This window comes from Diospyros lotus, chromosome 1 (assembly GCF_014633365.1).
Source record: "Diospyros lotus cultivar Yz01 chromosome 1, ASM1463336v1, whole genome shotgun sequence".
Taxonomy (NCBI): Eukaryota; Viridiplantae; Streptophyta; class Magnoliopsida; order Ericales; family Ebenaceae; genus Diospyros; species Diospyros lotus.
In genome coordinates, this window is record NC_068338.1 from 27,690,470 (window position 1) to 27,718,349 (window position 27,880).

General features: G+C 33.0%; 3 protein-coding genes across 3 annotated transcripts in view; 1 reads left to right on the plus strand and 2 right to left on the minus strand.

Moving 5' to 3' along the window:
- The window catches only part of LOC127803104 (S-adenosylmethionine synthase 1-like), a 72,051-nt gene that overhangs the window by 32,646 nt on the left and 11,525 nt on the right, over positions 1-27,880 (minus strand). The window lies entirely within an intron of this gene.
- Positions 16,833-20,862, plus strand: LOC127803081 (serine carboxypeptidase-like). Its single transcript, XM_052339106.1, has 9 exons — positions 16,833-17,379; positions 18,585-18,753; positions 19,008-19,127; positions 19,206-19,349; positions 19,450-19,600; positions 19,689-19,777; positions 19,914-20,172; positions 20,284-20,417; positions 20,500-20,862. The coding sequence occupies exons 1-9, from the start codon at positions 17,021-17,023 to the stop codon at positions 20,620-20,622; spliced, it is 1,548 nt and encodes a 515-aa protein (XP_052195066.1). The 5' UTR covers positions 16,833-17,020; the 3' UTR covers positions 20,623-20,862.
- Positions 21,008-23,666, minus strand: LOC127803125 (uncharacterized). Its single transcript, XM_052339165.1, has 3 exons — positions 23,325-23,666; positions 23,066-23,186; positions 21,008-21,393 (listed from the first exon to the last, which is right to left on the minus strand). The coding sequence occupies exons 1-3, from the start codon at positions 23,655-23,657 to the stop codon at positions 21,221-21,223; spliced, it is 627 nt and encodes a 208-aa protein (XP_052195125.1). The 5' UTR covers positions 23,658-23,666; the 3' UTR covers positions 21,008-21,220.

A 27,880-nucleotide genomic window follows, 5' to 3' on the forward strand; every position in this document is an offset into this window, starting at 1 on the left:
TTGATGAAAAATTCTTTAAAAAAAGTTGTATATAGAAATTAAGACTGATATAGTATTTGACAAAATTGGCATCCAACAATCCTTAAAATGGCAACATAAGGGCATTTTATTCCTTTTAAGGAGTCGGTCAATTAGGGGTGAGAAAAAGTTCGATTAAACCAAGCTAACCGAATTGAACCGACAAATTCAGTCGGTTTGGTTCGATTTTTCAAAAAGAGCGGTTTGATTTGATTATATTTTTCCTTAAAAATTGGTTATTCAGTTCGGTTTGATTATTTTAGTAAAAATAACCAAAAAATCAAACTGAGCCTGTAGCAAATATCCCCCCTAATCAAACTGGCCACCCCCTCCCCCCCACGGGCGTGACACCCCATGTATGTACTTTTCTTCGTTCTTTTCTCTCTCTCTCTCTCTCTCTATCTATCTATCTCTCCCTCGCCATTTTGTCATTTCTTTTCTTAGAGTCTTCATAGATCTAGTCGGCGACTGCCTCATCTCTTCGTCCCTTCTCTCTTCCTCCACCATCTCTTGCCGTCGCTGATGGCGAAGACAAAGGCTCTTCAAGGCTTCGTAGATCAGGCACTGGCCAAAGGCTCTTCGTCTTCATCTCTTCTCTCTCCCTCAACCATCCATCGTTGTCGCCAATGAGGTGAATAGAGACTGGGATTACTGCCTTAAGAATGTCGATGGTGTGGGATTCGATCTCGTAAGTGGAAGCAAAGAGGAGAAACTGCGTCTTTCGCACCCGTGATGTAGCTTCCATAGCTATATGGAAGACCTTTCGTCTGTCGCTGTGGAAGAATGTTGGAAGATTTGCTAAGCGGATTAGCGGAAGTCCAGGTATGTAGTCGACCACCTCGTTTCCTCGCTCTGTAACATGTTGAAACCAAATTGATGCACAGACAAGAAAGAACATTAAATTAATGAAATCACTATTCTATACAGAATTTATATACATAAATATTTGTCACTACATTTGGATCCTTTTTGAAATACAGCTTCTATTTCTACTAGGTTTAATGTTTAATTTGCTCGTACCGTGACAGATTATTAATTTCTGGAGTTTTAAGTCCACTTGGATGATATAAGCTTGGCTTCTATTTTGTTGCTCCTTAAGTGTTTGATAAAATGCTTACGATAAACCGGTCCTAGAATTCTATGAAGCTGCAAGCTCCTGACATTAAAATGCCTATATAAAGGCTGCTTCATCAAATAAAGAATTAGAGTTTCAGCAGTCCGTTTTTTTTGCATATCACATGTTCGATAGAATTCCTCTTTAAGCAATTTTATCCTTTGCCTTTTGTTACAACCCCACTAAATCGAACAGTTTATTTAGAGATCATGCCATGTTAAAAATTCTAGATAATCTAACAATGTTAATCCTTGTATACTTTCTTCTCTTTTTCTGTGGGAATTATGTTTGATTCAATTCTAATAATAGAGTAAACAAGAAGTTTTCTGATCTTTCCATCCTCTCTTAACATGATGGAAATTGAATGTTTTTAGTGTTTGCCATCAATAACCCAAAACAAGTTAGGAGAAAAGAAGCAATAATTGATCAATTGAATTTGGAAAACAAAGAGGCATTTGTGGGCATTAAACAAATTGTATTTGGTTCAGTTCGGTTAGTTCAAAGTTTAAATCGGTTAATTCAGTTTCGATTATTTCGGTTAGTGTATTAAATCGGTTATATCCATAAGACCGGTTCAATTTAGTTAGGTAAAATAGGATGATTCGGTTTGGTTATAACCGAATACACACCCCTACGGCCAATGCCTTAATGTCCTTATCTTAGAAATTATTAAAGAGTTAAAATTATTACATCACATATCTTATACAATAAGTTAAAAGTTTAACATATGGGCTTGAATCTTGGAATTGGATCTAAATTTGAAGTTGAAGTTAGGGTTGATAGGAGGTTAGAAAGTGGGGTGGAATTCCAATTCCATGGAATTTCAATTCTCACCCCACCCCCTAGAAATTTCAATTCCTTGATTTCAAGGAAAATCTTCATTTTTTTAACTAAAATGGAATTTGAATTCCATGGAAAATAAAAGTTGTTTAATGAAATTTTCTAGAATTTGGATGGAAAATGAATTTCATCCTCATTTTCCACCCCTATCAAATGCACCCTTATTGTTGAGCCAACTTGCTCATATTAATGAAGTTTTAATAATTAACAAAAAAAAATTAATATACAAATTATAGTATTGTGGTGATTAACAAAAAGAGTATTTTTATTAAATATATTAATTATAGTACCGAATTATTTTTGATTAATTCATAAAATATTTTTTTATATAGCATATATATTATCAAAAATATATTTTAGATTAATTTATAAAATATTTTTTCATAGTGTATGTATTTTCAAAAATGTTATTTTTCATGAAAATTATTTTTCCAATTATTTCTAAAATGTATACAAAATAATTTTGTAAAATTTGGATAAAAAAAATTATTTTTTTCACTATTGCTATAGTATCGTTACAGTGCCCTCAACGATTAGAATTTTTATTATTTGTTATAGTGAACTTGACCATTGCTACAGTCCACATTATTGTTATTATAGTGAACTTGACTGTTGCTACAGTAAATTTAATCGTTGTTACAGTGCCGCTACAATAATTTTCAGAATGTTTATAAATAGCTCTAAACTCATTTTGGAGATCATTCAGTGCTTATATTGCCTATTCAAAGTACTAAAAAACTCTCAAAAGCTCTTAAGTAAAAATTCAAGCAATCCAAGGCTCTCGAAACTATATTGCACATCCATCAAAGTATCACAAGACAAGAGGATAAAAACGTTTCAAGTCGTTTACGACAAATTCAAACTTCTCCATTTGAAGTTACAAATTTATTTATTTATTTAAATATCATTATCTTATATAATTTGTTCTTAATTGCTTATTTGTGTCAAGTGTGGACAAATTATTTGTAACATTTAAATTATCATTGTGAATTGTATAGGTTTCCTAGAACCATTAAAATCTATGTGAATCTAGTTTCCAAGATAAGTTAAGGAGAAAACTTTGGTGTTAATGATTTTCTTAGAACTCGTTGTAATTTAGGAGTATATATAATTTTCAAGATAAGTTAGTGTGGAAACCTTGGTGAGATTAGTGAAACACCAAAAGTGGTTAAAATCTTGGGAGAGTGGAGTAGGTGTGTGTGGAGACACTGAACCATTATAAATTGTCTTGTGAATCGTTTATTTATTCTTGTTATATCTTGTGGCTTGCAATTTATTAATCTCAAACTCATATATACATAGTTACAAAATCTTAATTTGTTTAAAATTAAATAACAAGAATTTAATTAAAAGAAAATAATTTATATATTCTTAAAAAAAATAATTAATCAATAATATTTATTAAAATAAAAAAAAAAATTTAAACACTCAATTCACTCATCCTTTGGTGACCATACCTTAAGGGACTAACAATTAGTATCATTGCATGCTTCTAAAATAGTTAAATCCTTAGTTTATATTTAAACTTAGAAAAGATCTAGATGACCTCATTTACCAACCAAACTATAGCCGAATGACCCTCACCCTCTAGACCACCATTCCTTGATGACACAAATTTTGCTTATTGAAAAATGAGGATGGAGTCATATTTATTTTCAATAGACTATTATTTGTGGAAAATAGTTAGAGATGTCTTTGTTACATCTAAAACAAAAAAAAAAAAAAATATGATTGGAATGAAGAAGACATTAAAAAATACTAAATGGATCATAAAGCTAAATATATAATTTTTTGTTCAATCCTTCTTAATGAATATGAAAAATTATTTGCTTGTTCTACATCACATGAATTTTGAAAAAAATTAGAAATAGTATATGAAGGTACTGATCAAGTAAATGATATTAAGATTAATCTCTTAATGTCTTATTATGAAGAATTTAAACTACTTCAAAATAAAAATATTAGTGATATGAATGGTAAATTCTAAAAGGTTATAAATAATCTTAAAATGTTATGAAAAATAATTTCAGAAGAAGATTAAATTAAGAAAATTCATAAATCTCTAATAGTAGATTGACAGTCTTTAGTGACTGCAATATCCCAAGCTAAGAATCTAAAAGAATTAAAAATTGAAGAACTAATAGGAATACTGTTAACTCACGAATTAATATTAAGTAAAATGAACGAAGACATGAAGAGTAAGAAAGATAAGAAAACCTCAACCCTAAAAGTAAATGAAGAGAAATGTTTTATGCCTATAGAAAAAAATAAAGAAGAGGAAGATAATATCGAGCTTGAACTCGAAGAAGCATATAAACAATTATACAAAAAATACCAATCTACTAAGAAAGAATTAAAAAACACTAAAAAATCTCACAAGGAAGAAACCAATAAATTAAAAGATGAAATACAAAGATTAGAAGAAAAAGCTCAAGACTTAAAAGAGAAGAAAGTAAGAACAAGGTTGATGATCATGTGATCAAAATTCAAGAAGAAAATAAAATATTAAAATCTCAGAACAATAAATTATCAGTAGAAAAGAATACAATTGAGAAAATTTTAACCACATTAATTTCAAAAAAAAAATCTAAACCCAAACCAAAGTACAAGGTGCCTAAGAAATAGAAACAAACTAGATGAAAATCTCAATCTAGGAAGAGCAATGAGGTGCAAATTTGGATACCAAAAGGGGTAATCCAAAAAATGAGATCCTTAGATCATAAGATCTCAAAAATTGTTAATGACGTTAATGTAAATGCTTCAAAAGCATTTGATTTAAATGAAGAGAAATTCAAGGAACCCGCCTATAGATGGGCACCCAAAAATTAAAAAGTGATTTTGAAAGGGCAGATATGCGTAAGGGCCACAATAGGTAGTAAATGATATATGGATAAATGGATGCTCACATCACATGACTGGCGAGAGATCTATTTATAAGATCTCACTCCCAAATATGGAAAGTCAGGTCTCTTTTCAAGATAATGCCAAATAGTAAAGAATAAGGATATTATTTTCCAAACCTAATCAAGAAAGTTTTGATCTAGTTGTTGAGCTTTCCTAAAATGAAATTAATGAAGAAATTTTTTGTGATGCTTGCTATTAAAGTAAGCAAAGTAGAGCCTAAATTTAAGAATAAAATATCAATTAATAAGCATCTACAACTTTTACACAACATCTAAGAAAGCTATCATAGAATATTCAAGGGGTATTATATTATTACAGAATCCACAAAGCAATTCACCCACGTTAATAACCATTCCAACCATAGATCCAAGGTTACACAATATCTAAGAAAACAATTATAGAATATTCAAGGGGTACAGTATCATTGCAAAATTCACAAAGTAATTCACCCACGTTGATAGCTTTGGATTTCACCAATGCTCAATGTTGATGATGTTTGTCAAACACGACGGATTCCAATTCATCGACATCATCTCGAAATGGTCACCGGCTGCTACTAGTTTCTACAGGGTAATGTTGAGAATTAGTCTCTTGAAAATAAGAAAACGAGACATTATGTTATGAGATAATTAAGTTTTCAGAACTCCATATAGGGTTTGGATCATCCACGAGTAATGATCTATTTTCACAATATGAGATGTGTCCAAAATTACCGGCGAATCTTGGATCCAGTTCTGGAATAGAGTTTAAATTAGTTTTTGCATGAAACTAATTTTGAACATCTTGAGGGTTTGTACAAGAGTTTGCAAACAATATTTTCTTCAATAAAGCTAGATGAACTTGCATATTGACAACCTAAAAAAAAATCATACATAATTTGCAAATTTAAGTCCATAAACACAAAGAGATTAAGGATTTAGGGTTTCATTATATACTTTTATGGATCCTAATTTTCCTACTGTTGGAAGGCAAACATATAGGATACGCAGCTATAAATGGGATTTTGAAGTCTAGCTTGAAGTTCTTACAAGATTGTAACAACATCCCTATAATGGTCATTTACCAAAAGTCGGGCTAAGAGTTTGGAGGCATTACTGGCACCAAAAACCTTGTGGATAGTTGCAAAATGAATAGATCCTTTTTCATGGCAAAAATAAGGGGTAAAGACGCATCATTGGGTACATTTTCTTCTCAAGAACTTGCGGGCACCGTATGGAGAACCAGATCCTGACATGATCTTCTAGTTGTTTCTAAGAAAAATGAGAAATGATAAGCTGAAGAACTCCACCTTCAAAAGCAAAAAGTTCAGTGTTATTTGGATCACAATTTGAGAGTTCAGTATTTTAATTCCAATATTCAAGTCATATTTCATTTACCAAGGACATAATTGGAGTTATAGGCTTTTCATTATGGAATATGTGGACCTTTATCTTGATGCACTACACTATAATACAATTTACCTACTCACAGTGTTATGAAAGATGCAATATTCTCTCAAATGTCTCTCGGTTAGGGCATGTCAAAATTATCTATCAAAATTATCAAATTACATAAGAATTAAGTAAATATAAAATTAAATCTCCTAAGTATTTAATAGATCCAAGGCTGCCACTAATGGCCAAAATCCAAGAAAAACAATAGCCCGAACCAACCACGCCACCATCGCCGGCCGAAGGTTTCTACGATCCAAACCTACCATTAAAACCACCAAGCCGAGGTTAATATATCTAAAAATAGCTAGATCTAACGATTGAATTTTCGTATATCTGATTTTTAATTTCCAGCTAGATTTAAAAAGCACACTGCCCGTCGTTGTCGGTCACCACAACCAACATTTTTCAGTAATCCAAGGCCACTACTCGACTCCCTTACCCTATTCGACTAACATACCCAAAACTAGCAAGATCTAATGACTAGATCTTTGCGGATCTAAACTTAAAGTTTCGGCTAAACCCATAGCACATATATACGCACTGCTAGTCGCCATCGGCCACCGTGGCCAGTGGTTTCTAGTGATCAGAGGCAACCACCTGACACCCAAGGGCCCATCGACCAACATACCCAAAAACCAATAAGATCTAACAGTCGAAACTTTGTAGATCTAAGTTTAAAGTTTCGGTCAAATCGAATAATGCATATAAACGTATATATCATGGATGGGTGCAAGACTTACCTCATAGATCGAAGCAATGGGGATGAGCGACGAACGGGAGAGAAAGAGAGGGCCGAAGCGAGCCCAAAAGATACTGGAGATGAAATCACACGAGCGGGAGATCGAGAAAGAGGCAACTAAAAGCAGAGGGTCAAACAGCAACCCCCCGCACCATTTTATGATAAAAATATTATCATAATTTATGATTATGATAATAAAATATTTTAGATTAGTGCCTCAAATTAATATTTATTTAAAATATATATGTAATTATATTATAAATCTAATAATTATTAAATTAGTTTAATATATATATATTTTTTGTCAATTCAAAAGAAATGTTAAAGAAATTTGGGATGAAAAATGCTAAAACAATAGGCACACCTATGAGTACATCCATAAAATTAGATAAAGATAATCAAACAATAAGTGTGGATCAAAAACTCCATAGGAGTATGATATGGTCATTATTTTATCTAACGACAAGTAGGCCCAATATCATACTTAGTGTATACTTATGTGCAAGATTTCAATCAAATCCCAAAGAATCTCCTGTATTGGCAATTGAGAGAATTTTTAAATATTTAATTGGAACCCAAGATGTAGGTTTATGCTATCCAAATGAGAATAATTTTGAATTAATTGGATATTCCGATACGAATTTTGTCGGTTACAAGGTAAACTGCAAGAGCACTTCTAGAACTTGTCAATTGTTAGAAAACAAGTTGGTGTCATGGTTCTCAAATAAATAACATATATTTATCAACAAGTTGTTAGATAAATATGTGTTATATGCGAAAATATTTTTACGAAAAATACTATTTTTTTACTATATCATAATTTTAAAATTCTTTTCATGCAGCAATATTTTTCATGATGGATATGATGTATTGTTTTTAATATTTAACGTTACATCTATATTTTCAGTATTTTCTATTCATCATCCATCATATTGATACGCAGATTATACTTGGTCAATTTCTCTCATAAACTATATTGTTTATAACTTTATTCTCTCCACTAACGATGTCTTTTTAATTATGACAAACAATGAAAGAAGAATGAGATGTTATGAGATGAGAGATTGTATGTATGAGAATAAGCTGTAATTTTAAGTTGTCAATTATTTTTGTATGGGGAAGAAGAATGTATAATATTTTTTTTTTTATTAAGAGATCTTGTATGTGAGTAAATTGTATATTTGAGAGATAGAAAATTAATTTAGGCATTCAAAGTAAGAGGTGCAATCAAGGCAATCATATTTGGCAATCAAGTTTGTTCCTTAAAATTCCTAAAAATTATTTTATCTATTAAGTTATATCGAAAACACTTTTATGCTATTAATATTTTTGAAATGAGGAGCTTATAGTATAAAATTAAGGAGAAGTTCAAAAATATTTTATCAAATTAATAATCTCGTAAATCATGTTTTTGTCATCATAAAAAAGGGAGAGAATGTTGAGAGAATTTACTCATATTAATTAAGTTTTTATGATTAACAAAAAGAAAATTTTTAATATACAAATTATAATATTTTGGTGATTAACAAAAAGAGTATTTTTATTAAATATATTAATTATATTATCGAATTATTTTTGATTAATTCATAAAATATTTTTTTATATAATATATGTATTATCAAAAATATTTTTTAAATATATTTTTAGATTAATTTATAAAATATTTTTTCATATATGTAATTTTAAAAATGTTATTTTTCATTAAAATTATTTTTCAAAGTATTTCTAAAATGTATAAAAAATAATTTTATGAAATTTGAACCAAAAAATTTATTTTTTTCAATATTGCTACAGTACTACTACAATAACGCTACAGTGCCCCAACGATTAGAATTTTTACCATTTGCTAGAGTAAATTTGACCATTATTACAGTACACATTACTATTACTACAATACACATTTTCATTGTTACAATAAATTTAACTATTGTTACAGTAAATTTGACTGTTGCTATAGTGCCGCTACAATAATTTTCAGAATACTTATAAATAGCTCTAAACTTATTTTGAAGATCATTTATTGTTCATATTATTTATCCAAAGTACTCAAAACTCTAAGTAAAAATCCAAGCAATTCAAAGACTCTCGGAGCAATCCAAAGCTATTAAGTAAAAATCCAAACAATCCAAGCAATTCGAATCCCGACCTCGCCTGGCCTCTGTCGTCTTCACTTTCCCATTGATAAACATTAAATAAACACGCATACATTTTTACCCAAAGCAGTGCACCCAGAAATCAAGGCTAAAGTTAAGCTAAAGCCAAAGCCTAAAGGTAAAGAAAGGCACCTTAACCTTTTGTCATGCCGTGCTATGCTTGGCAAAATTCCAAATCCGTTTGACGCCATTGGATGCATAATGCAATTCTTAGCTTATCACACACTTTTCCAAATTTGTAGATTTGTATTTCTCTAACTGCCTCTTTCTCAGCCTTAGCCTCAGCCTCATAAAAAGCAATGTAGCTGCTTCCCGAAGGAATACCCATCGATCTCTCTAGATTTCACCCATCATCATTCGTATGTTTCGACTTTATTTATTTATTTATTTATTTTATAATTTTAATATGCCTCTTTTAATTTGTTTGACTAATCTTTGTAACAATTTCCAACACCTCGAATCCCGTTGCTTAGGCCAAATTGTGGCGTCTTTGGCGGCTCTCTCTCTCTCTCTCTCTCTCACTCATCAAACTTTGCTCGTAAGTTGAGTACATTTTTTCATCATTTTGAATGTTGAAGGTATTATATATAATTGTCCCCAGCTGAAACAAAAGAGCTATGATTGCATTAACATTAACTAACTAAAGAGTGATGTAAAAATCATTAAACCTTTCTAATATGAATTCTAGACAGTGATGAGAGTCAGAAGCATTCATTCATCCGTATGGTTAATGGTTTAACTTCAACTTAATGAATTTAATATTCGTGAAGACGAAGAAGAAATGCAATTCTATAATTCTAAAAGTATAAGGACGACGACCACAAAATAAGACGTCAATTCTAGCTATAATTCTAAAAATATATATATCCTCCAACTGGAAAGGAAATGGATTTCCTTCTGGTTCTAGAGAAATTGAACCCGTCTTTATCAACAGTACTGCTAAATCTGAAGTCTAAGCAAGAACTAAGAATGCCTTGCGAGCACTCTACAGTTACTTGTCTTCATTTATACATCAGCCTCAGCCTCAGGCTTCGGCTTTGAGGAATTAATGCCTTGCAAGCATGAGATTGAGAGCACCAACCACCACTACGTACCCTCTTCTTAACCACCATGTACATATGTACGTATCGGTTTGGTGGAATATAGAGAAAGCTGTGCAGTCCATTGTTTTCTTATTTTTTTTAACAATATCATGATCGCCACAGCTATCACTCTTTCGCTATGAACTCAGTCTCATCATGCAGCGCCCATAATATTTTACAAGTTACTCATATTAAAGTCTCGCATATTAAAGTCTCGTATAGGTTAGATGGTAAAAAGGAAAGTGATATATCGACGTAGTTTGGTGGATTGTAAGTTCGATTTTTTTTTTCTATGTAAGAGTTAAAAGACCCAATTTATAATTTATTTTTTCTCACGTAATTAAGAGTACGCACGTAAAATATCAAGATGAATCCAAGTTATATGGATTAAAGATATATTTGTGTGTGCATTTATTTTAAATAAAGTTCCCATTCTTCTCTTTTCAATAGATTGTGTAGTCGCCCGCATGGGCAACTCATCTGGTTGGCAAGGGTGCAGTTTGGAATAATGATCAACGATCGAGTCTCACCAGCGACAGTGTGGGAGTCATCTCTCAAGTGAGGGGGCTCCTTGTGCGCAGTGTGCACTGATCTAACCTTTGTTGGCCTGGTGAGTCACCATGCTTAACATCCCCCCACATTCCTGTCGAGCTGGGGGTGAGCGATTTCACCTTTTGGAACAATAGGTTGTGTAGTCAATTTCTTATTGGAATGTGTGTCAACCGGTCTCATTTCATTTTTGTTTTTTACTTTCTACTCCATTATAATTTTATTTTTAAGGGAAGTGTTAAATAAGTTATTAAGTCCATGTTCTTTTTATTATTTTTAGATCGTTTTGATTTTTTAAAATATTGAAAATATATTTATTTTATTACTTTTAAAAATAAAAAAAATTATAAAAAATTTAAATAACATTTTGTTATTTTGGATATTTTCAATCAAAACTAACTGAAAACATGAAAAACACATCTCCCCTACCCTCAAACCCATTCTCATAGTACCCAGTCTCTCTCTCTCTCATTTCTCCTCTCTTCTCGCTATCGTCGATCTCTCTCGCCACCACCATTGCCGATTCCTCCTCTTTTCTCTTTCATCCTCCATCATCGACGACCACATGAAACTGGCGATGATGGCTTGATGATGCCGATGGTGGCTTGATGAGGCTTGGCAGACAATGTTCATGGTAAAGCAAATAGGTGATGATGGCTTGATGACCACCGACTGGCCAAGCAACATCCAAACGACAATCGACGACCATGAAACCACTGGCTACAATGGTCGATGGCAACTGACTACGTTTTTTAGGTTTTGCCAAAAATTAAAAATCAGATATATCAAAATCTAGTCATTAAATCTGGCTTGCTTTTGTATATGTTAACCTTCTTAGTTTGATTTTTCTAATGGTAGGTTCTGATCGTGTAAATCTCCAGCCGACAATAATTGCTGGCAACGGAGAAAAAGCAGGCATTAGAGAGAATGGAAAAATAAAAGAAGGAAAAAGGTAATTTTTTTTTAAATTTAGAAAATAAAATAATATATTTATTTAAAAACACATTCATGTAGTGTATATATATATTATAATTAAAAATATATATTAGATATAGTATATTAGTGAGTGTATTACACATATTATGTATAATAATATTTAATATAAAATGTTATATTAAAAAGAATTAATTTTATTATTTAATAATCAAATTTTTTAAATAAACTACTTAAACGTTTATTTTGAGTTAAATTGGTTATTATAATTTAAAAGTGATCAAATTATGTTATTATACTTTAAAAACACATAAATTGTAATTGCATGGAATTTTTTAAATATAAATTTGCGACCAAATGGTGTTATTTTGATTGAAAATAAAATTAACATTGTTAATAGAATTAACATATCATTAGACAACGTTAAGCTAAAAACATTTACCCGAACGATTAATGTTGCCCTGAATTCGAAAGAAAGTCATTTACTTATACTTTTTAAAGCATATTAACTAAATGATCATTGAATTTAAAAGTATGATACCTTATTTGACATTTTTTGAAATATAATGGTCAAATTGACTTCGAACCAAAATACCCTAACTTATTTTGTACTTCACCCTTTTTTTTTTTTTTGTAAATTTTTTTAAATTTTATTCCATTCTCTCTTCTATTTGTAAACCTTGTTCAAATGATACCTTTTTTCCTATTTACCATCGTTATTTTTAGAATAGCTAATGATTGGATTGAAATGATTTATGCCATTGTATTAGAAAATATTAATATAACAAAAATCATCAAAATAATATATATGAGTGCAATTAGTGTTCTTTTGCTTCACTATAATTGAACATAAAAAAAATTAAATTATTTTTAATTATATTACCTGCTAAAAACATAGCAAAATTCCAAAAAAAATTTACCCCATTTAAAATAATTAACTTTAAAGGTTAATTACACCAATAACATTCAACTTTACATTCTGTTACTGTTTAATCACTGAATTTTGAAATATTACCTACTAGTCACTAATATTTCAAAACTATTATTGATTAGTCACTAAATTTTAAAATGTTATCTGCTATTCATTAATATTTTAAAATTATTTCTCTCTCACTCATTAGTTACTAAACTTTAAGTTCACGAGTGACGGATGAAAAATAGTTTTGAAATATTAGGATCTAACAGGTAATATTTTAAAATTCAGTGACTAAGTAATAACAAATGACTAATAGATAATATTTTAAATTTTAATAACTAAATAATAATAGAATACAAAATTAAATAATTATTAATGTAATTAACCCAACAAAACAATATTAGCTAATTAACAGGAAGAAAGTCGAATTGACTATTGACCAACAAAGCAAACCACCCTAATACCAAATCCATAATAATATATATATCTTGAAACAAAAAGCAAAAGATGTGACCCAAATCACTTAATTAACCTCAGCTTTAATGGAGTTCGTAGGACCATTAAAACAAACTTTTTCTTTCATTCATTAATGATTATTTTTTCAGAACCATTCATCATAGTCTCTCATGCTGTTTTGATTCGAATCGACAAGGAAAAAGCAAAGGGAATCATGCCGCTGAGACTGCACTGAATAGTTCATTCATGGATGGATGGATGGATACTGATTCGAATCATTTCGCACCTTATCAGTATTTCATTGCAAAAAAGTAGCAAACTGTGCCACGTATGGATATTTCAATCGAACAACAATTTTTTTTTTTGTTTTATTAATTTAATAGAAACTTGCAACGATTCGTTTTAGTATATATCAATCACATAAGTTTATACATACATAAATACATATACGAAATTTAAGTATGAATTTATTAATATATTTTAAAAATAATAAAAGATAAAAAAAAAATAGAGAAACAGCAAGCAAATACATCCTATCCCATCCTATCCTATCCTATCCTATCCTATCCGACCATGCTTTTTCTTTTGAGTGGAAGGGGTTTGAACTTTCTCTCAAAATATTTTAGGTTAATAGCATGAAAAAATTAAATATTTTTATATTTTTATGATTTTATCAAAACGTTTCAATTTTAATAATAGATAATCGATTTGATTGATTAGTTGCAATTTTAGCTACGACTCGAATCTAACACGAGAGATATGTGCCTCCGTAGATGTGGTACATCACCTGATATTTTAAAATATTTTGAATGACTCTCGCATTGACACAATTGAAAAAAAATAAAAAAAATAACATATATATGTGTTATATATATAGAGAGAGAGAGAGAAAGAACGTAGGCTGAGGACAGAGATGGCGACGACACTGAGTTGGAGGCAACAATCAATCTAGAAGCTGGAGGCAGCGATGAAGGGATCTAGAATCTGGAAGCTTGATGGCTGAGTGTTGATGTTGATGAAGTCGGCTTAATCAACTAACTGTGAGGGTCATGCAACCAACAAATGACATCATTAGCCAGCAAGAGTAGAAGGTCGTCAATCGCTTTCTATGAGGTGGTCGTGAGTAGGAGGAAGTTGAAATCGGTCATCGATCCAGCTTCCAAATCGATTCATTGTGAGTAAGAGATGGTTGCGAGCAGGAGGAAGCCTAATATCAATCGTTGCCATCTATCATTGTAGCTGTCACCATTGTTGTCATTCTTCGTCCTCATTCTCATCCTCTACTTGTTTCCTTGTTTCTGTGCATATATATATATATATATATAATATTAATACCCTTTTAATTTTTTTTTCATGTATGTTAACGTAAGATCCACTCAAAATATTTTAAAATACTAAGTTGCGTGTCACATTAGCAAGCACGCACGCCTCTCGAATCAAATTCGAGCCTATGGCTAGATTTGATTTTTTCATGCGCCGAAATATTCTTAACTTGGTGATGTGTAATCAAATATTTTCCTTTTTCAAATGATTACATTGGAAGTCAAAGGAAATGACCATATGGTTTGGGAGTCGACTCAGATATTCATCTCAAAAAGTTGACTTTTTATGTGTTGGTTTGGTGCTTGATGATCTCAATCCCATTATCATTATGGTTAATCAACTTGGATTCGTTATCATCACGCAAAACATTGGATGGGTCAGTCAGTGGGGGCAAATTTTTTAGTCTAATATAATTGGCCAAGTGGTGAAAGTGCTATAAGGGGGGTAAATTTTTTAGTCTAATATAGTGATGAAAGTGCTATAAGGCTATCTCCAGCAGTCTCGGTGAGAAATCTCACTCCAACAATGTTCGTTATCGTCAGTTTACCTTATCAATTTTTTTATAATCTTAAAATGCCTCGCTATTGATAGTGAGCAAATTCTTCTCGCTATCTCTCTCCCATCTCCCAACTGCCATCAACGCGCCTCTCCCCCTTCCCAACAATGACCATCAACAGAGAAGAGAAGAGAAGGATTGACCAGAGAAGAGAACAAAATTAGTTGAACCCAAGTCTAGATCTAGCAGCGATGACTCCAGACAACTCCAGATCAAGCAGCGACAACCAGCTTGCGGCGGCGACAGCGTTTTCTTCGACAACAATAAGAAGTAGACCAACCATTGGATGAGTGATTTTGGTTTTTTTTTTTTTTTTTTTTATTTTGGGAGCATATCAGGCGGTGATTTTGGGATTTTTTTAAATTTTTTTTTGTATTTTGTGAGTGATATTGTGTGTATTTAATTATTAATTTTGTATATATATATTTAATTATTTTATATATTTAATTATTAATTATGTGTATGTTAAAATTAATAGAATTGAAGTTTATTAATAAATAAATAAAATAGAGACTGAGATAGAGAGACTCTTGAAAATACGCATTAACTATTAAGAAGGCGTTTGTTAAAATGAGCAAGATAAGAGGCATTAAGATAAATTTTAAATATTTTTCAGACTAAGATATGAAATAATCAAAATAAGAGTGGAAAGCATTCCAAAATTTCTATCAGATTGTTGTTGAATTTTTTAAAATTCACTGATAATTGTACTTTTTTCTTTTTATGTGTTTATTAATACATATGATAAGCACCAAAATAAAATTTTTTTTACCAAAATATCCCTATTACCAAATTCATTCAAAATTTTGTATTAACATTCACAACAAATTTATTATTAAAATAATATTTTATGATTAATATGAATTGTCAAAAAAAATTAAAATTAAAATTAAAATTAAAATTTTATTTTTTAAATTCATGTTCAAAAATAGATTTAAAAAGAGTTGAAAGTAGAAATAATTATTGTTGAAATTACAATAATTCTACCTAGATAATTAAAAATGGTCAAAAAAATATTTCATAATAGATAATAAAATATAAAATTGAATAAAATAATTTAAAAATTGGTGAAATGAATTGTATTAGTTAATAAAATATATATAGAGAGAGAGAGAGAGAGAAATTTAAATTTTAAAAATCGGTGAAAGGAAGAATGTCATTTAAATTTTAAAAATCGTTAAAATATATGATAATTTAAAAATATATTAAATAATATTAATTATAAGACTTAACTAAATAAGTTCTTTTAAAATATATTAAATGGCATTAACTATCCTATAAGAGACGTATAGATAATTGAGACTTATCTGTAAAATGTTAGATAAATTTATCTGAGAGGCGAGGTCAGATAAATTTATTTTGAAAGAGGGAGATAAGAGGTTACGTGAAGACTTTTTTAAATATATTCAGATAAGTTTAATAAATATATTGGAAAGACTAAATATTTAGACTGCTTTTTATATATGATATTTTTTTTTTTCTTATCTTGGTTAACAAATATCCCTTAAGTAAAAATCTAGTTGATAGAAGGAGGAGGGCATGTCATGTCACTAAAATAAATTTATAACAAGAATTTTATCTAATCCCTTAATAAATTATTTTTATGAAGTGTGTCTGATGAGCAACATATAAGTAAAAGTACTAAAAAGAAAAATCCAAATAAATGGTCGGGCATTCTAACTTTAGACTTTAGGCCTGGTATTCATTACTGGGTTTACTTTTTAACAAACGAAAGAAAAATTAATTTTTAAATACATAATAATATATACAAAAGTATATAACATGGCCGTTAAACCGTACCCCTGCTCGCTCGCTCTCTCTGTGCAATTGTAGAGAGAGAAAACACAATTCTCAGTCTTACCATACCAGCTTACCTGCAAAAGCCGTAGCAGCTAAGTCGGTTCCAGCTTCGACAGCCTATAAATATATGTAAATCCAGTGTCGATCGAACCATCAACCATCATTCATCAATCTCTCTCCCAGACAACCCCACTACGAAAGAAGATGAAACCAACATTCTCTTTTGCTCCTTTTCTTTTCCTTCTTCTTCTTCTTCTTCTTCTTCTTCTTTTCCAAAGCCCACTTTCCTTATCATCATCTGCAAAAGTCGATGAAACTGAAACCGATCCCCTCCTGTCTGCAACCCTCAATTTCCCAAAAACACAAGCCCAAAAACTCATCCGGGGCCTCAACTTATTCCCCAGAAATGACATCAACAGAGGCGGCCTTCACGTCAAACCTCCAGCTGCTCCGCTGGTGGAAAAGCCTTTGAAGATCCACGTGCACGGCGATCCTCGGACTTCTATCCAGGACCTCGGCCACCATGCTGGTTATTATCGCCTTCCCCATACCAAAGATGCAAGGTATATATATATATATATATATATATTCTGGGTTTTCTTCTAATTGCTTATAATTCATTCTGCAAAAGATTAATCGCTTCTTTTCTTTTTCTTGTTTTTGTTTTTGCTGGAAATTCAGAATCGGTTGGTTTGCAGAAAGGATAATTCCTTACTCTTAAACCCTATTACTGCGCGGTAAAAATAAATATATATATATATATATATTTTTAAAATAATTTAAATTTATAATTTGTTTATTATAAAAATAAATTTTACAGTTGCTGTCAAAGTTAATACTCTTGTCTTGGGGTATTATGAATTCATGTTCATGAACCACCGTTCTTTTTCCTTTTCTCATCTATCCTTTTTGTATTTCAAACTTTGAAGTCAATCAATTAGAGTGTACTCAAAGGGTGTCCCTATTGCCAGATTTGTTGCCTAAAATGAATATATATATATATATATATATGTGCCTTTTTAAGTCCAAGTGTAGTCTGCCTGTGATGTTTACCCACTTTTTATGGATATTGACTCTTCTTGATAGGGTTAATTGCTCAAAAATAAATAAATAAATTATTATATTTTTAATTTTTATTAAAATTTTAAGTTTTTTTAATATTAAGTTTAGACTTTTAATCTGTATTAAATATGTATTGCTATCACTTTATCATTTAAATAGATCGTTAATTTTTGTATACATTTAAAATAAATTGAAAGTCTAATTTTAATTATAGTACAAATTTAAAAATTCTTTACATAATTAAGATGTAAACTTCTTTAATAATTAAAATAAAACCCTTCCTGATATGAATGTACCACACATTATATGTAAAGCATCTCTAATTAGATTTTGTGCTTTTAAAATATCTGTGTTTTGGTCATACAGAAATACGTGCCTTTTGAATTTTAATTATATGCTTTACGTTCATATTCTGTAAAATAAAAATGCTATTTTGATGTTCGCTTGTAACATTAATTATTGTGATATATTAATTTGTAAATTGATATGTTGTAAAATATATTTATTTTTCTAAGAAACCTATATCTATACATATAAACTAAACTTACTTATGCGCAATATCTAATAAATAGGCAGTAAGAACTCGTGTGGAGTTAATATATCTCCAAATGAATTATATATAGATGTTGTTAATAATATATAATCACAGTATATATGGCTAATGAAGCTGGTTAATTGTGTGAAATTAATTAAATGAGATTTGCAGGATGTTCTATTTCTTTTTCGAATCGCGACACAGTAAGAAGGACCCGGTTGTTATTTGGCTGACCGGAGGCCCCGGCTGCAGCAGTGAACTCGCCATGTTCTATGAGAACGGCCCTTTCCATATTGCCGACAACTCGTCGCTTGTCTGGAACAACTTTGGCTGGGACCAGGTGTATTTTTATTAAATTAAAAGTATAATCACTGGTAGACATTTATCCTATAAAAAAAAAAAAAATCCAATCTTGATCGCCAGTAACGACAACAATTAATACTTGGTTCGGAAACACACAGCTTTAATTTCCACGGAGCAAACACAAAGCTTTGAACGGCCCTTTCCATATTCACGGAGCGAACACAAAGCTTTAATTTCCATGCAAAAAGCTCAAGACACACCAAATGCTTCTTGTTGATTCTGTGATTGCAGGCATCAAACCTTATATATGTCGACCAGCCAACCGGAACTGGTTTCAGTTACAGTTCTGATGACGATGACATTCGCCATGACGAACGGGGTGTCAGCAATGATCTCTATGACTTCTTGCAGGTCTGGTTTTCACTCCATCTTCTTTGAAAATATTTCATCATTCTTGTAAAAGCTTACTAAATTTGTCTATGGCGTTAGGCATTCTTCAAACACCATCCACGGTACGCGACGAACGACTTCTACATAACCGGAGAATCGTACGCAGGGCACTACATTCCGGCTTTCGCTTCTCGGGTTCACAGAGGAAACAAAGGCAAAGAAGGAATTCACATAAACCTCAAGGTATGCCGGGCTCTCTGTTATTCATTAATCTGGTTTTCAGAACGGATTCGGTTGAATCAGCAGCAGGTTCCTTGATTGAAGTGGAATTGGATGAACACAGGGATTTGCCATTGGTAATGGGCTCACTGATCCTGAAATCCAGTACAAAGCTTACCCTGATTATGCTTTGAACATGGAAATAATCGAACAGTCTGATTACAACATTGTCAGCGAGATGGTTCCGCCATGCGAAGAGGCGATAAAACACTGTGGTAATTCTTCCAATTCCTGATGAATCTTAATTTGATCACATCATTTAAGGCCTTACGGTTGCTTAATCAGTAAGAGTTTTTGCATTAGGTGCGAACGGAGGAACTGCTTGCGCTTCTGCATACATGGCCTGCAACTCCATATTCAATAAGATCATGGATATGGCCGGTGATACCAATGTAAGCCAAAAAGCATATGGAGTTTCTAACAGCCTGATCCTCTAAATAAGAACATAGAACATTAGAACTGTTAAAAGAAGGCGCATACCTCTTCTGATTGTGATGAGAAGCATTTGTTGGTATCTTTGACCTGCAGTACTACGACATCAGAAAGAAATGTGAGGGGGACCTGTGCTACGACTTCTCGAACATGGAGAATCTGCTGAACCAGAGATGGGTCCAGAATGCTCTCGGGGTTGGGGACATCGAGTTTGTTTCGTGTAGCTCGACAGTGTACCAGGCGATGGTGCTGGACTGGATGAGGAACCTGGAAGTTGGCATTCCTGCACTTCTTGAAGACGGAATCCAGCTGCTTGTGTATGCTGGGGAGTATGATCTCATATGCAACTGGCTCGGTGAGCTTCTTTAGTTCAACTGAACCCAAAACCGAAACCTTCGTGGTTTGGTGGTTTTGTTTGAATGGACCTCCGTTCATTTACACAGCAAAAACTGGTTTCTTTGAGCAGGGAATTCAAGATGGGTTCATGCCATGGAATGGTCCGGCCAGAAAGATTTTGTAGCTGCTCCAACAATTCCATTTGTAGTTAATGGTGCCGAAAAAGGACTGCTAAAAAGCCATGGCCCTCTTATTTTCCTTAAGGTCTTTCTCCCTCTGTTAATAATTTTGATAACAGAATTTTATTACAGAAAAAACTGAACGTATTACCTGTAACATCGATCAGGTGCATGATGCCGGTCACATGGTGCCAATGGATCAACCAAGAGCTTCCCTAGAAATGTTGAAGAGGTGGATACAAGGCAAACTTTCTCCAACTGACTCAGAAGGCCGGCTTGTTCCTTTGTGATCTCAACCCAAAGAGACCAGCACTTCATCGGCATTCGTCTTCCATGCCCAACTTTACATCTAGTGTGCAGGCCAATTGCCCATAACATACTTGTGCCTGTGAGTATCAGTGCAGTCCTGGCCATTGCATAAAGATCGTTCATAGAAATGAACAAAGAGTGCGCCACTCAATAAGAAAAATCTTCTCTTGTTCCTTTTTCTCATTTTCTTGCCTAACAAATACCATTTCTTTTCCAGTGCCCATGCCTGCTCTGTTGTTTAACCAAGTATATTATATATATATATATATATTATATTATATACATATATATTCATGCAATGGGTGACAGTGGTGAAGCAATAAAATGAAACCAACAATACATTCTGTTCAATTGATGCCAACTATGATGAACAAACAAAACGAAACCAATTTTAGATTCATGTTTGATCCTTCTACAATGCCGAGAGTAATCAAAGTCAAACACCGGAAAATCACAACATAATTGAATTCATTTCCAGACAATAACCTGATATAAGTTTGTTTGATCAACTGCCTAATGCAGCTAAGTAAACATAGGGGTCTTCTAACTTAAGGAAAGCAAACAAGAAGAGTAAAATGGCTAGGAACCAACTCTTGCTCCATACAATTCCCTCAGAGTCTTAATTGCAGGTTGGAAACCAGTCCGCAAAGGAACAACAGATGCCACCCGCTGATGCTGTGCATTGCCATTCTTTGGCCTTGATAGTGTCACTCGTAACATTTCTCCCTCCAGGACTTTAGCAGCAGTCTCAGCTAGAGAAACATGCCAAGTTTGAATACAAAGAGAAGTAGAACAATGAAAGTCAGTAATGCTACATCTTATATGCCCAGATATAGAGGAAGCTAAAAGCAAGAATGATTTATTTCATGATCATTATAACTTCTCTAGAACAGAACCATGGAATTTTTTTGCAAAGGAAAAAACAAGCATCCATATAGTAGTATTCTCACTGACAGGTAGAAACCAAAATTAAGAGAGAGACATCCATGTTTTTATAACCATAACCATGAAGAAAGCAAATTTCAGAAGAAAAGTAGGGAACTTTTGAGTTGGTCAAAGTTTTGATCAATTTACCAATTTCTTTCATTTTGTTTTCCTTCCTACAAACAATTCCTAAGAACCAACTGAAACCTGCATTCTGTGTACAACATCTGTTAGAATTTGCATTAGTTACCATTCAAGTCTTGGTAGAGGGCTTTAAAATTTAGTTAGGAATAATCATGTATTTTATATTTTATGAGTTTAAAATGTAACGGTAACTAACTCTTAAAAGTTAGTGCCGGTAGTCCCTGTTATTTCTGTAATTGCATTTAAGTCCCTATTGTAACCGCCTTTATCTCTTATAAATAGAGACAGATAGGTTCTCAGAATAGACATTCATTCAGTCATTCTTTCTGATTATCTTGCACGGTCTCTAGAGAGAATTAAGAGAGAGCTTCGCTCGGTCCTTGTATTCTCGGGGGGGGGGGGGGGGGGGGAAGGCTATTGTTCATAGTCAACAGTGTGCAAGAGGGAGTGTTGTATCCTATTGCTTTCTAATGGATTCTGTCAAGCTTCAACAGTCTGGATGTAGGGCATTTTATGCCCGAACCAAGATAAGTTTTCTTGCCTCTTTATTTTCTGTTAATATTTTGATTTACTCTAATATCTGTTTCGATTTCTAGAGATTGTGAATTGGTTGTGAGAAGTGAGGTTTCTTGTGTGATAATCAGTCCTATAGTCAACAACATCCATCATTTTCCAAAGTTAAGAGTTAAGAAAATGATAAATTTTGCTAGTTGTTTTTAACCCTATGGATCACAAGCAAAATTTATAGGAATTTCATTTCTTGAACCTAAGAAAACAAAATTATTTATAAAAGTTTCAATTTGAAGAATAGCATAGTATCACTTAAAATCAATTTTTTGAAAGAAGAGCATATAAGCATTGAATATCAAAGAGAAAAAATACTACAGCACCACCACCAACAGACCAAGCTTTAATCACAAGTCAGATACTCGCTTTTGCCAATATCCATCAACAGTAGCACGCCAACCTTTCCTATCTAAACCCTAAACCATATCTTCTTAAAGGCTACACATGCCATGATAAAAAAAACACCCACAAAATTTTCTTGCATCTTCCTAGAAAGCCAGTTAGTGTATTGAAAATAAACTGAAAATTCTAAAAGGACTTAAATTCATATACCTCAAAGTAAGATGAAGCAAAAACGAAAACCAATTACTCGAGAATATCTCATAGATGACAAAACTAATAATAAATTTCCTGACGGATATCTGTTTACTTTCTTCTCATTTATTAATTCAACAAAAAAAGATAAATTTAGTTCCTTTAGTTTTATGTTCCTTTTCATTGCCCTCCAAAAACCCTACTTCAAGATATGGCGCAAAGATGTTAAAAAAGAAGGCAATTAGAGATGGGTACCGGCAAAGGGATGAAACTTGGCAAAATCAAAGAATTCGTCAGCTGAGCAACCAAACAGAACCCTAGCCGCCCTATCAAACATGATCACCACGAAAACCTTTGTATCCGATGCTATGGAAAGCTACAAAAAGGTCAAAAATAAAAAAATAAAAAGCCACGAAACCCAGAAACGAGAAAATCATTAGGGTCCAACCCACACAAACACAACTTCCAGAAACCAAATTTTCAGAGCAGTGGAGTCAGCAGCGGCATTGCTTACAAGGATGCGAAAGAGGCGTTTGGAACTGGAGGAACCAGCGCTGAAGGCATTGTTGAAGTTGCAGAATTTGCAGTGAGAATAGGATGATGAAGAAGCGGCGTTGTTGTTGCTGTTGTTGTTAAAGTTGTCCGGGAGAGTTCTCTCACAGACAGAGCAGACTCTGTAACAGAAGTTGGTGGGATCAATGGCCACCACCATGCATGTCAGTGTTGAAGGGTTGTTATCTTCCATCTCAATCCTTCTAGGGCTCTCTCGTCCTGAATCCACTCGCTTGGAACCTTTGTTGCCCCTATTTATTGGGGGGAAGAGAAAGAAAAACCAAACAAACCTCATTCCTTTGTTTTCTTTAATTATGAAATTCAAGTAGTGCACATTGAATATTTTATTCTGTGAAACTGCTGATTTGTAGGCTAAAAAAAATAAAGATAAATTAGATCAATTATTCTTGAAAATTGTTATAATCGTAAAAAAAACATTTCTTACATTTTAAAAATAACAAAAAAACTCTAAACTGCTAAAAATGATACACAATCACTATTTTATCTCTATTTTTGGAGAGTCATGCAACACTTATATACACGAGAGAACTATTTAAGGGGGTGTTTGGCTTACTAATTAACAATTATAAGTTATGTAGCTTATTTTTCAGCAGCGGTTAAAATACACTCCCCTTCCCCCTCTCCCAAGCCTTTTCAAAAAGGGAATTCTATTTGTAATTAGACCTTTTGCTCTTCGCAACCAAAGTTCATTAAAATTTTATAATTGTTATTCGCACGCACCCTTATTACTCTTTGCAACTATTTATATTCCAAAACTACCCTCGCGCACTCTCCCATCCCACACAGTCACAACCACTGTTGAGATCAAACCTTATTATTCACACCACATCCACCCTTTGTCGCAATCGCCTTCTTTGGCTTGTTTTCTCCCCCGTTCTTTGTTGTTAGAGTCGCCTCGCTTTCTCATTGGAGTCGCCCAGGTATGCAATTTTAAAGTTAAGGAACAGAATGGGATTCAGAGGCATTCTGAATCGCAGGGTTATGAGGCAAACCCATATCTTTTGAACCCCAAGGTTTGGGGTTGATGGGTTGCCTTCGATCGTGGTTCGGAGGTTTTCGACCCCTCTGAAACCCACAGTTAGAAGGTGACCCCAGGGTTGCAATGACCGCCTCCAAACTCCCATGTTGTTTTCTCTTCGTTTCTCTCGATATACGTTTTTGGTGATTTCTCATTGTGTTGTTTACGGTTTAAAGATCTTAATTGGTAACTAGTGTTAGTGTTGTATTGTTTGCCGTTTGAAGATCTTAATTGGTAACTAGTGTTAGTGTTGACTCACGGATGTTGTGTTGAACATATTGTGCCAAGAGAAAAAGAATAATAGAAGGAAGCTATATTCATTGTAAGTTTTGCAAAGAGAGAGCATGAGATAGCTAAATTGAAGGTGAAGGACTAGCTTTGAAAATTATTGTTTCTTCTTTGTATGAATGTAACTTTGTTCTCTCTTGTTGTAATTTAATTGGTTTTTTAATTAGCATGTGTTATTGTTATATTGATACTAAAAAATTAAGTTGTCCGAGCAATTTAGTTAGTTTTTTTAATTAGCATGTATTAATTGTATATGTCAATTTATTTTATTGTGTAGGTATGGTGCTTACTCGAGGAGGTGGCCTACATTTATCTTGCCAGTGTCTGACAACTTTCACAAGAAGGAGAAGGGTCAAGGCTCATGGTGATTAGCCCCCTGACCGATGCATCCATTCCAGAGCCAGTAACACACATTCCTAAATAGGCACCTGCACTTGGTTTTGGCTCACCATCAACACAATCTTGGGAGCAACTCTCTACTAGTGGCCTTGAGCATTCATTAGAAGATAATTTTTCTGGACCATTTTCTAGAGGCCCTGGAAATCCATGCATTTTGAAGAGTTTTAAAAACCATGTTGCCGTCGACATATGGGATGGAGAGGTAGATTTCGTTAATAAATGGATTATGAAAAATATTTTACAAAAATAGAAGTTATTATAATTTTATTAATTATTTATTTCTTATAACAGGAGAGAGATTTATTAAAATGTAGAAGTCATGACCAAAAAATTCCCAAGTGGCCATTGGCTAATCAACAGTGTATCCGTGACATTGTTGTAAGGTCTCGTTTAACGCCATTAATGGAATGCACCTATCATTTTGTGAATCCTACAATTGTGTCGGCATTTTCAGAGATGTGGCAGTCAAAGACTAACACATTTCATTTACCCTTTGGTGAGATGACAATAACATTGGATGACGTTGCAACTATTCTGAAGATACCAGTCACTAGCAGTTATGTATTTATGTCCCATTTGACAAGTAATGAAACACGTGACTTACTGTGTCGATTACTTGGGGTTTCAGCAGTTGCTGCAGTAGGATAGATAGCTAAGACATGAGGCCCATATGTCAAGTTAGATTGGTTGAAAAGAATATTTATCAATGTACCAGCTTCAACTTCTGACGAAGAGATCCACTATGCCAATAAGGCTTATTTGTTATATTTATTAAGTTGTACCTTATTTGTAGATAAGAGTGGCATTATTGTTTCAGTCGCCTATTTGGTATTGTTGGATGACTTGAGTTTGGCTGGTACATATGCATGTGGAGCTGCTTGCCTAACATATTTGTATAGACAATTTGACATAGAGAGCAAAATATATTTCAAAGGGATCAGTGGATATATAACATTATTGGAGGTAATAATTTAAAACTGATGTTCCTATATGTATATTTAACATCTTTTAATTTGTGTTAACAATTTTCCACATCAAATGTACACAAGGATGGATATATGAGCACTTTTCATTGACTAGAACTAGACATAACTTGTCGTATATTGATAAGTTGGCACAGGCTCAACGTTGGATACCCACTCAAGATTATAATAGTCTACAGTTAATTCAAGATCAACTTCATGATTTAACGGTAGATTAGGTAGTAAGTTCACATAACATATTTTGTAAGTTAATTAATATATTCTTTTTTTGAAATTTAAAAACACGTGCAGGTCATTTGGATACCATATGGGAGGTTGCACGAGCAACGCCCACTTTCAGATATTGCATTCTTCTTGGGTTGCCTAAAGTGTGGAAGCATGATAGAACCGTATCATCCTGAGAGGGTGTTGCGACAGTTTGAACATATACAGAATATTCCTCCACCCCATTATCTCCTGTTAAAGCCAAGCATGGTTCGACCACAACATCATATACAATGATTTACGATTTTGTTGATGATTGTTGGACTCGATGGATTTTCACTTAGTGTCAGCACACCGACATGATGGACGTGTTCAAGTCCTGTGGGAATATACTATAGACTACATTCCATGGTATTAGCATATCACCTATCAATTCATTCAAAACCCTGCACATAGGTCAGGGTTTGATAGAGGTGGTCATGATAAAGTCACAATGGTTGATGTGGTAAGATTAAAATTTCAAATGTAATTTTTTTAATATATTATATTTAAGTATTGATATTAGAAACAATTGTGTCTTGCAGCACATTAGGATAGCACTATCTACTCTCAATCACGTCATATCAAGTGGATCCTTAGTGGAGATGGATGCATGGAGACGAACATGTCTTGAGATACATGGTATTCTATCCACTTCTAGTAGGTCTCATGCAACAACATTGTCCTATAGTGATTGTGATTCTGGATCATCGACATCTTTGCCCATATGTTTTAGGTCCCCAATGTTTATATATCCACCACTTACTGTTATCACATCACCTCCAACATCAAGTATGGTTCGACCACCTACATCATCAAGTATGGTTTGATGTTTGACATTTGGTCGACCACCAATATTAGTAGTTACATCACCTCCAGCACCAGTTATAGATCCACGACCTACCGGTTCAAATCCATACTATAAGGTCTTACATTTGGGCCTTATTTTGAGAAAACCCAAAGGGAGTTAGGCCCAAGAGACTATTAAACCACTAAGGCTCCCAGCTCATTTCCCCCTTCTTCTGTTCTTCCCGTTGCAACTCTCTCTCTCTCTCTCTCTCTCTCAAGAATGCTATACAAATCATCAATTTTACGAAATCTAATCGTTGGATCTTAAATCTGACTGCATTTTCACTGTGAAAGCAATCTCGATCTACAAGAAGGTAAGTTCTTTAGTTTCATTAGCCCTATTTTCAACATAGATTCGTGATATATACATATATATACACGTGGTTGGGTTAGCTGAAAGTTTGAACTTAGATTTACGAAGATCCAGCCGTCAAATCTGGCCAATTTTTGGGTATTTTGGTCTATATATAGGGGTAAAGGAGTCGAATGGTAGCCTTGGATCGCCAAAAAATGCCAGTCGTGATGGTCGATAATGACTGACAGTGTTTTTCAAATTTGGCTAAAAATTTAAAAACCAAATCTACGAAAATTCAGCCGTTAGATTTGGCATATTTTTGTATATATTGACCTTCTTTGCTTGGCAGTTCTAATGTTAGGTTCTGATCGTGAAAAAATTCGACCGACGATAAACACTGGTGTTAGCGATTGTGGCTGGTT

What these genes read in the sequence shown, in the direction of transcription:
- LOC127803125 (XM_052339165.1), bottom strand. Translation starts at nt 23,657, where the DNA reads ATGAGGTTTGTTTGGTTTTTCTTTCTCTTCCCCCCAATAAATAGGGGC. An exon ending in AACGCCTCTTTCGCATCCTT is followed by an intron (nt 23,187 to 23,324) that starts GTAAGCAATGCC and finishes ACCTTTTTGTAG; the next exon opens with CTTTCCATAGCATCGGATAC. An exon ending in CAAGTTTCATCCCTTTGCCG is followed by an intron (nt 21,394 to 23,065) that starts GTACCCATCTCT and finishes ATGTTTCTCTAG; the next exon opens with CTGAGACTGCTGCTAAAGTC.
- LOC127803081 (XM_052339106.1), top strand. Translation starts at nt 17,021, where the DNA reads ATGAAACCAACATTCTCTTTTGCTCCTTTTCTTTTCCTTCTTCTTCTT. An exon ending in TCTCATATGCAACTGGCTCG is followed by an intron (nt 20,173 to 20,283) that starts GTGAGCTTCTTT and finishes TTCTTTGAGCAG; the next exon opens with GGAATTCAAGATGGGTTCAT. An exon ending in GCCCTCTTATTTTCCTTAAG is followed by an intron (nt 20,418 to 20,499) that starts GTCTTTCTCCCT and finishes AACATCGATCAG; the next exon opens with GTGCATGATGCCGGTCACAT.